This window comes from Nicotiana attenuata, unplaced genomic scaffold, assembly GCF_001879085.1.
Source record: "Nicotiana attenuata strain UT unplaced genomic scaffold, NIATTr2, whole genome shotgun sequence".
NCBI classification, from domain to species: Eukaryota; Viridiplantae; Streptophyta; class Magnoliopsida; order Solanales; family Solanaceae; genus Nicotiana; species Nicotiana attenuata.
In genome coordinates this window covers 21,500-33,597 of record NW_017672156.1, presented here as the reverse complement: position 1 = coordinate 33,597, position 12,098 = coordinate 21,500, and the positions used below count along the sequence as shown (strand labels likewise).

The following is a 12,098-nucleotide window of genomic DNA, read 5'->3' as shown; positions in this document are numbered from 1 at the left end:
TTTTTAGGTTTCCAAACCCATCCGGACATTTGAGATTTACGAAATTGACAGCTAGAATATTTATGCCCACTTTTGTTACAATAATGACATTTGATCCCAGAACTGTCTTCAGGTCTTTCATATGAGTTGGAATTAGCAGTTGTAGGATTTGCTGATTCCTTTACAGTTGACTTGTAAGTCGACTGGTTTGATCGACTAGTCGATCTAGTTCTAATTGGTTCTTTACCAGTTGACTTGTAAGTCGTCTGGTTTGACCTAACAGAGCTATGACTGGTAGATTTGCGCAAGCTGTTAAACTGCATTTGCAATTCCTCAAACTCTTCTTGAAGTACGTCCTTTTCAATTTCACATACTTCATGTTTGAGTTTCCAGTCTTTGACTTCCCTGGTGAATCTCTTGAGTTCATTCATCATTTTCTGAGACTCCTTTAGGGTGGAGTCAAGAATGTCTTGTAATTCATTGCATCTCTCACAGTCATAAGGTCTTACCTCGCTAGTTTCTCCTTTTGCCATGAAGCAGCTCTCATTGTCTGAATCGTCTTCATCTGTCCATCATCCTGAAGTTTTGTTAATCTCGTTTTCAAGAATTGTCATGAAGTAGAGATTTGCTATTTCTTCGTGGTCTGAGTCATCCTCATCACTCCGGCTTCGAAATGATCTGTTTTTGTTGAATCCTCTGGGGATCTTTTGCTTTAGTTCTGGACACTCTGCTTGGATGTGTCCAAACATTCCACATTCATAGCATTTTCCATCGTTCTTATCTTGTTCATTGTATTGTCTAGATCTTCTTGGTGGAAATCTTCCTTTCTTTGTATTTCTATATCTTCTCATTAATCCATCCATGTTTCTAGACATCATAGCAATTTTCTCTTGTAGAGTTTCAGGATCATCAACTTCATTTTCAGCAGCTTCAGTAGTAGCTTTGAATGCAACAGTTTTCTTCTTCTCCTCTTGATTTGTCTTCTTCAGATGTGTTCTTTCGAAAGCAATGAGCTCTCCTCGCAGTTCATCATATGACAACTTATTTAGATCTTGAGATTCCAAGGTGACGACTTTAGTCTGCCAGGTGGTTGGTAGACTTCTGAGAATTTTCCTAACCTGATCGCCACTGGAGTATGGTTTGCCAAAAGCTTTTAGGTCGCTGATTATCTTACTGAACCGGGCAAACATTTCTTCAATGGATTCTCCTTCTTTCATTGAGAATAATTCATAGTTGTGAACCAGTATATTTATGTGGGTTTCTTTTACCTTGCTGGTACCTTCATAGGTGACTTCGAGTTTATCCCACATTTCTTTAGCAGTATCACAACTGGAAATCTTTTCATATTCTTCACCACTTATTGCATTATGAAGCAGGTTCCTTGCCTTGTGATTTATTTGAACAGCTTCCAATTGTTTCTTTGAGTATGAGTCTATATCATCAGGGTCAGCGAGTGGTGGTGTGCTGGCAGGCAGTGGGTAGTTCCCATTTTTGATAACTCTCCATACTTTGACATCGTATGATTTGGTGAAGATTTCCATGCGGATTTTCCAGTGGGAGAAGTGTTGTCCATTGAAGTAAGGTGGTCTCACTTGACAGGTTCCTTCCTGAAATAGAGCTCCTACAATAACTTGATTTGCCATGATCTTTTTCTCACAAGCTGCTAAGCAAAAAGCAAAAGTGTGAGCCTAGCTCTGATACCAATTGAAAGTACAAGAGGGCGATGAATTGTATATAATTTAATTAAATCGTGATAAGTTGACTTAAAACTTTAGTAGTCGACTTAAAATCGTAATACTTGCAGACAGACAGATTTGAAATAATAAACAGAAAGTAAATGCAGAAATTAAAGACACCAGGATTTTTATACTTTCGGATTCAATGTGAATCCTAATCCAGTCCCCTTGGGTTGCAAGGGATTTCTCTTCAAGCAAATGAATTTTCTTTCGAGTACAGAGTCGGTATTTGTCTCTCAGTTCTATTGGCACTCGTTGAATACAATGCCTCACCAGTTGAACGCTCTCTTTCTATTCCTGACTTGTTACACAGCAGATCTATCTAGGCTACTATGATTGTTTGCAGTAAATTGAAGAGAGTGAATTTGGTCAGATCAAAGTATACTAAGGGTGGAGTTGCACTATGTATTTATACAATGATGGTTGGTGAAGGCTTGTCAACCCAAGGGATTCGATCCCTGGAAAGAGTTAATTCTTTCCAAGAATAAGGTATTAGCCGTTGCATCTCCTCAGATTTTTTCCTTTGGCAATCAATGAGTTTGACAGAACTCTTCCTTGATTTGTGCAACCCTTCCGTTCTTGACTGCTGTCCGGATCTTCTAGCATTGAGTGATCTCCGGTGATTTGATTTGGCTCGATAATCATGGATTGCGTTGAGTAAAGAAGGCGTTAAGAGTCCCTCCTGGCCCAACCCTAGACACGCTAAGATCCTTTTTCAAACCTGCTCCCATTTCGAGTCAAGAAAAAAACGGCTCGAATGTAATAGATCTCTTTATTTGTATGACTTAGATGTCTCGTATTTCTCGAAAAAGTGATTCGATTGATGGGATTTTGGTGCAATCGCCCGGGAATTGAGAGAATTAAATTTTACTAAAATAGTTTCATTAGCTCCCGAGGTAATCAGGCTCGAACTGATGACTTCCACCACGTCAAGGTGACACTCTACCGCTGAGTTATATCCCTTCCCCGCCCCATCGAGAACATTCCGTGCTTTTAACCCAACTCAAGTCGAAGAAACTTATTCAATGTTCACCTTATTCCATTGCTGCAACTTTGATTTCCCAGAATCATGGAGTCAATCTCGTAGAATTGATTCTTTCCTTGTGCATCATAATATTTGGGACAGCTTCGATATCCTTGTTTGTTATGGCAACTTCTGCACATGCATCATTAATTTGCATCATTAAAATAAGTTCTAACAAAGGTGTCCTCACCATCTGTGAGAGAATAGAATAACAGAAGTTTAGTTACCAGAATCAACAGATTCGCACGACAGGGATTCAAGAATGTGAAGTTTTTCCTAAAGGTTCTCCAGCCTCTCAAAGATAAGTACAGATGACTCCGTACCGATCCGCAAGACTCTACTAAACCGGCTCATGACTGTGAGACCTATGTAACCTAGGCTCTGATACTAACTTGTCACGATCCCCAACCACCCCGATCGTGATGGCGCCTATCGTAGTACTAGGCCAGCCGATTCGATATTTATAACTCAAAAAGGGTTTTTTCTTAATTCATTTACTAGTCAGATATTATCACAAATCTTTCGTTTAAACATTTCAAAACAAGCGGAAACAAATATGCAAAACATCAAATACTGCACGATCACGGTGTCACTAGTCATGAGCCACTAAAATACAATCTGAAACTGACTACTCAATACAAGATGAGTCTGATAAAAACAAATACTAAAAGATAGGAAGGAGAAAGGCAGGGTTGCGGACGCCATGCAGCTACCTTGCTAACTCCGGAGATGCTCTGAAAGAAAGAACAACTCTCACTTAGATACTCTAGCACCTGGATCTGCACACAAGGTGCAGGGAATAAAGTGAGTACGCCAACTCAGTAAGTAACAATTATAAATAAAGGCTGAGTGCAGTGACGAGCATTTAAGATCATATACATATCATAACATAAAAACCTCAGTGGGAATATGTCACGACCCGGATTTCCCATCCTCGGGAGTCGTGATGATGCCTACTGATGAGAGCTAGGCAAGCCAACCTTTAACTACCTTTATCATTAACAAATTATTTCTTTTATCAATTATCAGTAATATCATAAAAATAGCGGGATAAAGTAAATAAACGGAAGTCTTAACTTAAAGAATCTGAACAACAATGCGGAAATCAACATAAATCTCTGCCCAAGAACTGGTGTCACATACTCACGAACTACTAAGAGTGCTAAACACAACTGTATGAAAGAAATATAACTGTTTGTCTCGAAATACATGAGATAACAGACTGAGATAAGGATAGAAGAGACGTCGGGCCTGCGAACGCCTGCAAGGCTACCTCGGTGTCTCGCTGGACTGAAGGCTAACTCCCGCGCTACTGCAACTGCTGTCTAGCACCTGGATCTGTGCAAAAGAGCACAGAGTGTAATATCAGCACAACCGACCCCATGTGCTGGTAAGTGCCTAGCCTAACCCCGGCGAAGTAGTGACGAGGCTAGACAGGACTACCACATAAACCTGTGCAGTTATATATATATCTACAGCGGGAAAATAACAATAATAACCATTTTTAAATAGGAAGGGAACATGCTTCGGGGATAGCAGATAATACGGAAATTAAAGAGAATAATAAGGAACATCAATAATTTATCTCTAACACGGGTAAGGAAAATAAAAGCAGATTTCACTGTCTGTACACATCTCGTTGCAGGCGTGCAACCTGATCCCATTCCTCAATGTTTCCGTGGTAGGTGTACCACCCGCTCCCATTTCATCAATATCTTGTGGTAGGCGTAACAACCCCTCCCATTTTATTAAATCTCGTGGTAGGCGTACCATCCGCTCCCATTTCATTAAGTCAACAGTTCTTAAAAATGAAATTTACTCCAACAAATGCAACAATTTATACGAATTCATAAGACAACAAGTACACAATAATTATGACTCACTGAAGAAAACAAGTAATGACAAGTAGCAATTAATTATAGACTTTAAGGAGCAAATAGGCAATTTAATATTTAGTATGCTAAATGTTAAGTAGCAATTAAATCACATAAACATATAGCAATTATAGCCTAATTTCAATGCATAATGTTGCGTAAGGATATCTCGAGCCGATAATAACAAGTAACACAATAAAGGAAAATGCCAACATAAAGAAACTCAGTAATAGCGGAATAAGACAATTAATGCACTTGAACCGATAACAACAAGAAAATCAATAAATAGAAGTAGAGGACAACATAACTCAATTATCAGCAAAAATCAAGAAAATCAAAGACAAGTGCACGGCATCACCCTTCGTGTTTTTACTCTCGTCCTTACCAAGCAATTAGAATAATAAAATGTGCACGGCATCACCCTTCGTGCTTTTACTCTCTTTCCTCACATATAATCAATAGAATTGGCGCGGAATGGTACATCGTGCGGCACGGCATCACCCTTCGTGATTTTACTCTCTTTCCTCACATATAATCAATAGAATTGGCACAGAATGGTACATCGTGCGGCACGGCATCACCCTTCGTGCTTTTCATTCTTTCCTCACAATAGCAAACAATGCACGGCATCACCCTTCGTGCTTTAAACTTTTTCCTCACAATAACAAACAATGCACGGCATCACCCTTCGTGCTTTACACTCTTCCTCACCCAAACAACAATCACAAACAAGGGGCAAGGGAATAAACAAAATAATAGAAATCCCGGAAAGGGAACACAATTAAACAATTAAATCCCAGCAAGGGTACAACATCAATAATCTCAACGTCCCGGCAAGGGAAAATAATCAATAAGCAACAATATCCCGGCAAGGGAACAATTTAAATACACTTTCTATTTCTTTAACTTTTATTTCATATCAAACTTTACCGCTTGAGCCAATGCTCCAAAGGGTTTAATCATTTCATATACTTTCAGATTTGAGATATAACTTGAGCCAATGCTCCTCGATGTTCATAGGTCACAATTTCCTTTCACAAGCTTTTCACAACAAATAGGAATCATCACCAAGGTAAGAGGAATACAATGAAATCAAGATATTCACAATTTAAAGACTCACGGTCATGCTAGACACCAACGTATGATACTCGTCACCATGCCTATACGTCGTACTCGACAAGAAGCAATTAGCAAATAAGACTCATCTCCTAGTCCCTCAAGCTAGGGTTAGACCAAACACTTACCTCAATGCCTTGAATACAACTCAAGCCTCAATTATAGCTTTACCCCGTGATTCCACCTCCAATCCGCTCGAATCTAGTCACAAATTACTTAATTACTTAAATAAACACTAAATGAATCAATTTGAATGCATAAAAATGAATTTCTCAAAGTTTTGCCCAAAAATTCCAAAATCGCCCCCGGGCCCACGCTGTCAAAACCCGAGGTTCGAACCAATACCCGGTTACCCATTCCCCACGAACTCAAATATGTAATTTGTTTTGAAATCGGACCTCAAATTGAGGTCCAAATCCCCAAATTTTTTGAAAACCTAGGTTCTGCCCAAAACCCCCAATTTCACCCATGAAAATCATTGATTTTAAGTTGAAAACATGTTAAATGATATTAATTACTGAAAGATTTGAGTAAAAATCAACTTACAAATGATTTGGAAGGAAATTTGTTCTTGAAAAATTGCCCAAGGAGTTTGTGTTTTGAAAGAATGGTGAAAAATGGTTCAAATTCGACTAAGTATAAAATATGCTGGGCCTCAGATGTGGGAAATGCGAACTGGGGTTCGCAATTGTGAACCCCGACCAGTTATGGGAATTGCGAGATATGGTTCGCATTTGCGAACACTGGTCAAAATGGGGGACTTCGCATTTGCGACCAAAAGGGTCGCATTTGCGATAGTCCCAGTTCCGCATTTGCGATCCCTGAACAAAGTGGGCACCTTCGCATTTGCGATCAAATCTTCGCATTTGCGAGCCAGGCTTCGCAAATGCGAAGCCTGCAGGTCAGATCACACCAGCAATTTTCCAAGTTCAAAAATGCAATCCGTGGCCTATCCATAACTCACCCGAGCCCTCGGGGCTCCCAACCAAATATGCACACAACCTCAAACATCCTAAGGACTTATTCGCGCGATCAAATCGCCAAAATAACATCATATGCATCGGATTAAGCCTCAAAATCCATGATTCCTTCCAAATTTTCATAAAACATCAAATTTCCATTTTAAGTCCGAAACACGTCAAACGACGTCCGTTTCCAACCAAACTTTACAGAAAGTGCTTAAATCATATATAAGACTTGTACCGGGCGTCGGAACCAAAATACGGGCCCGATCCCATAGTCTTCTAATCAAGTTTCATTTCCAATTTCCTTAATTATTTCCAGAAAACAATTTCACACAAAAATTCATTTCTCGGGCTTGGGAACTCGGAATTCGATTCCGGGCATACGCCCAAATCCCATATTTTCCTACGGATCCTCCGGGACCATCAAATCTCGGGTCCGGGTCTGTTTACCCAAAAAGTTGACCGAAGTCAAATGTGAATATTTTAATATCAAAATTTAGCATTTTTCTCACAGAATTCATATTTAATCTTTCCGGCTACGCGCCCGGACTGCGCATGCAAATCGAGGAGACCCTAAATGAGGCTTTCAAGGCCTCAGAAGTATATATTGGGTAACAAACAGGTGATGACTCTTTGGGTCGTCACATTCTCCACCTCTAAAACAACTGTTCGTCCTCGAACGGACAAAAAAAAGAAGTACTTGAGTCGGGGAAAAGATGGGGATAACGACTCTGCATATCAGACTCGGACTCCCAGGTCGATGCCTCAGGAGGCTGACCTCTCCACTGAACATGCATAGAAGGAAAACTCTTGGATCTCAACTGACGAACCTGCCGGTCTAGAATAGCTACCGGCTCTTCCTCATAAGACAAGTCCTTGTCCAACTGGACAGTGCTGAAATCTAACACGTGGGCTGGATCGCCGTGATACCTCCGAAGCATGGATACATGAAACACTGGATGCACGGCTGATAAGCTAGGCGGCAATGCAAGTCTATAAGCCACCTCTCCCACTCGATCAAGAATCTCAAATGGACCAATGAACCTAGGGCTAAGCTTTCCCTCCTTCCCAAATCTCATCACGCCCTTCATAGGCGACACTCGGAGCAATACCCGCTCACCAACCATAAATGCCACATCTCGAACCTTGAGGTCTGCATAACTCTTTTGCCTAGACTGAGCTGAACGAAGCCTATCCTGAATGATCTTGACCTTGTCCAAGGCCTCCTGAACCAAATCTGTACCCAACAACCCAGCCTCTCCCGGCTTAAACCATCCAACCGGAGACCGACACCGCCTACCATATAAAGTCTCATAAGGAGCCATTTGAATGCTCGTCTGGTAGCTGTTGTTGTAGGCAAACTCCGCTAAAGGCAAGAACTGATCCCACGAACCTGCAAAGTCGATAACACAAGATCGAAGCATATCCTCTAGAATCTGAATAGTCCGCTCGGACTGACCGTCCGTCTGGGGATGAAATGTTGTGCTCAAATCTACCCGTGTACCCAACTCTCGCTGCACCGCTCTCCAGAAGCGCGAGGTAAACTGCGTACCCCGACCCGAAATCATAGACACGGGCACACCATGAAGGCGAACAATCTCCCGAATATAGATCTCAGCAAACCTCTCAGAAGAATAGGAGACTGCCACAGGAATGAAATGTGCTGACTTGGTCAGCCTATCAACAATAGCCCATATCGCATCGAACTTCTTCCGAGTCAACGAAAATCCAGTAACAAAATCCATAGAGATCCGCTCCCACTTCCACTCGGGAAGCTCAATCCTCTGAAATAAACCACTAGGCCTCTGATGCTCGTACTTAACCTGCTGACAATTCAAACACCGAGCCACATATGCAACAATATCCTTCTTCATTCTACGCCACCAGTAATGCTGCCGCAAATCCTGATACATCTTCGTGGCGCCCGGATGAATAGAGTACCGGGAACTATGGGCCTCCTCTAAAATCAACTCTCGAAGCCCATCCACATTAGGCACACATACTCGACCATGCAATCTCAAAACTCCATCATCATCTAAGGTAACATGCCTGGCACCTCCGCGCTGCACCGTGTCTCTAAGGACACACAAATGGGGATCATCATACTGCCGACCACGGATATGCTCCAATAATGAAGAACGAGCAACCGTGCAAGCTAACACGTGACTGGCTCAGAAACATCTAGTCTCACGAACCGATTGGCTAATGCCTGAACATCCAAAGCAAGCGGCCTCTCACCTACCGGAATATAAGCAAGACTGCCCATACTGGCTGACTTCCTACTCAATGCATCGGCCACCACATTGGCCTTCCCCGGATGATATAGAATGGTGACATCATAATCCTTCAACAACTCCAACCACCTCCTCTACCTCAAATTCAACTCCTTTTGCTTGAACAAGTACTGAAGACTCTTGTGATCAGTGAACACCTCACACGCCACGCCATACAAATAGTGCCTCCAAATCTTCAATGCGGGAACCATGGCTGCCAACTCCAAATCATGAACCGGATAGTTCTTCTCATGAATCTTCAACTGCCTCGAAGCATAGGCAATGACCTTGCCATCCTGCATCAACACTGCTCCAAGCCCAATACGGGAAGCATCACAATAAACTGTATAGGGCCCTGAACCTGTGGGCAAAACCAACACCGGTGTCGTAGTCAGAGCTGTCTTGAGCTTCTGAAAGCTCGTCTCACTCTCATGGGACCATCTGAACTGGGCACCCTTATGGGTCAATCTAGTCATCGGGGCTACAATAGATTAAAATCCCTCCACGAACCGTCAATAGTAGCCTTCCAACCCCAAGAAACTCCAAATCCCTGTGGCTGATGCTGGTCTAGGCCAGTTCTTGGCTGCCTCTATCTTCTTTGGGTCCACCTGAATACCCTCTGCTGATACAACATGGCCCAGAAATGCAACTGAACCCAACCAGAATTCACACTTCGAGAACTTAGCGTATAACTTACTATCCCTCAGAGTCTGAAGAACCACTCTAAGGTGAGACACTGGGTCTAATGAAACCCTTCTCAAGCAAATCCTGCAACTGTTCTTTTAACTCCTTCAACTCTGGCGGGCCATACGATATGGCGGAATAGAAATGGGCTGAGTGCCCGGAACCAGATCAATGCAGAAATCAATATCCCTGTCGGGCGGCATACCCGGAAGGTCTAAAGGAAAAACATCAGGGAACTCACAAACAACAGGCACAGAATCGATAGAGAGAACCTCAACACTGGAATCCCGAACATAAGCTAAATAAGCCAAACACCCCTTCTCGACCATACGTCGAGCCTACACATATGATATGACACTGCGGGTAGAACGACATGGAGTCCCTCTCCACTCTAAATGAGGCATACCCGGTAAAGCTAAGGTCACAGTCTTGGCATGACAGTCCCAGATAGCGTGGTAGGGTAATAACTAGTCCATCCCAATATAACACTGAATTCATCCATGTCCAGAAGAAGCAAATCTACACGAGTCTCAAAACCTCCAATCACCATTATACATGAACAATGGACATGATCCACCACAATAGAATCACTAGGCACGATCGGGTACGATGTAAAATAAAACCAAAGCTTCTCTACCACAAACCAGAACAATACCTGCATCTCCACCTCTAATACCTTTACCTCCACCTCTAGCATCTCTACCTCCACCTCTAATACCTTTACCTCCACAAAGCCTCCAAAGATGAAGCTGATCTATCACTGGTCTGTGCTGCTGCTCAGCTGAAGAAGCGGTACATGACCTCGCCATTCGCGAAATGACAAGAGTGGAGGTTTCAATTTAGCATAGAGAGAACAAAATCGCACGACAGGGAAGAATAGAAGCGAAACGTTTCCTATCTCTGTAGCCTCTGGGGATAAATACAGACGTCTCCGTACCGATCCCTCAGACTCTACTAAGCTTGTCCGCGAGTTTTGAGACCTATGTAACCTAGAGCTCTGATACCAACTTCTGACGACCCGGATTTCCCACCCTCGGGAGTCGTGATGGCGCCTACTGATGAGAGCTAGGCAAGCCAACCTTTAACTACCTTTATCATTAACAAATTATTTCTTTTATCAATTATCAGTAATATCATAAAAACAGCGGGATAAAGTAAATAAGCGGAAGTCTTAACTTAAAGAATCTGAACAACAATGCGGAAATCAACATAAACCTCTACCCAAGAACTGGTGTCACATGCTCACGAACTACTAAGAGTCTAAACACAACCGTATGAAAGAAATAAAACTGTTTGTCTCGAAATACATGAGATAACAGACTGAGATAAGGATAGAAGAGACGTCGGGCCTGCGAACGCCTGCAAGGCTACCTTGGTGTCTCGCTGGACTGAAGGCTGACTCCCGCGCTACTGCAACTGCTGTGTAACACATGGATCTGTGCAAAAGAGCACAGAGTGTAGTATCAGCACAACCGACCCCATGTGCTGGTAAGTGCCTAGCCTAACCCCCAGCGAAGTAGTGATGAGGCTAGACAGGACTACCATATAAACCTGTGCAGTTATATATATATCTACAGCGGGAAAATAACAATAATAACCATTTTTAAATGGAAGGGAACATGCTTCAGGGTTAGCAGATAATACGGAAATTAAAGAGAATAATAAGGAACATCAATAATTTATCTCTAACACGGATAAGGAAAATAAAAGCAGATTTCACTGTCTGTACACATCTCGTTGCAGGCGTGCAACCTGATCCCATTTCTCAATGTTTCCGTGGTAGGCGTACCACCCGCTCCCATTTCATCAATATCTTGTGGTAGGCGTACCACCCGCTCCCATTTCATTAAATCTCGTGGTAGGAGTACCATTCGCTCCCATTTTATTAAGTCAACAGTTCTTCCAAATGAAATTTACTCCAACAAACGCAACAATTTATACGAATTCATAAGACAACAAGCGCACAGTAATTATGACTCACTGAAGAAAACAAGTAATGACAAGTAGCAATTAATTATAGACATTAAGGAGCAAATAGGCAATTTAATATTTAGTATGCTAAATGTCAAGTAGCAATTAAATCACATAAACATATAGCAATTATAGCCTAGTTTCAATGCATAATGTTGCGTAAGGATATCTCGAGCCGATAATAACAAGTAACACAATAAAGGAAAATGCCAACATAATGAAACTCAGTAATAGCGGAATAAGACAACTAATGCACTTGAACCGATAACAAAAAGAAAATCAATAAATAGAAGTAGAGGACAACAAAACTCAATTATCAGCAAAAATCATGGAAATCAAAGACAAGTGCACGGCATCACCCTTCGTGCTTTTACTCTCGTCCTTACCAAGAAATTAGAATAATAAAATGTGCACGGCATAACCCTTCGTGCTTTTACTCTCTTTTTCACATATAATCAATAGAATTGGCACGGAAT

At 41.9% G+C, this 12,098-nt stretch overlaps 1 protein-coding gene across 1 annotated transcript; it reads right to left on the bottom strand.

The window, feature by feature from the left end:
- Positions 1–551: 551 nt before the first annotated feature.
- On the bottom strand, positions 552–1,622 carry LOC109212097. The gene has a single exon (XM_019375706.1). It carries the CDS (start codon positions 1,620–1,622, stop codon positions 552–554), a length of 1,071 nt encoding a protein of 356 aa, XP_019231251.1.
- Between the last annotated feature and the right edge of the window lie 10,476 nt (positions 1,623–12,098).

Bases quoted from the DNA above. Each gene is read 5' to 3' on its own strand.
- LOC109212097 (XM_019375706.1), bottom strand. From the start codon at position 1,622: ATGGCAAATCAAGTTATTGTAGGAGCTCTATTTCAGGAAGGAACCTGT.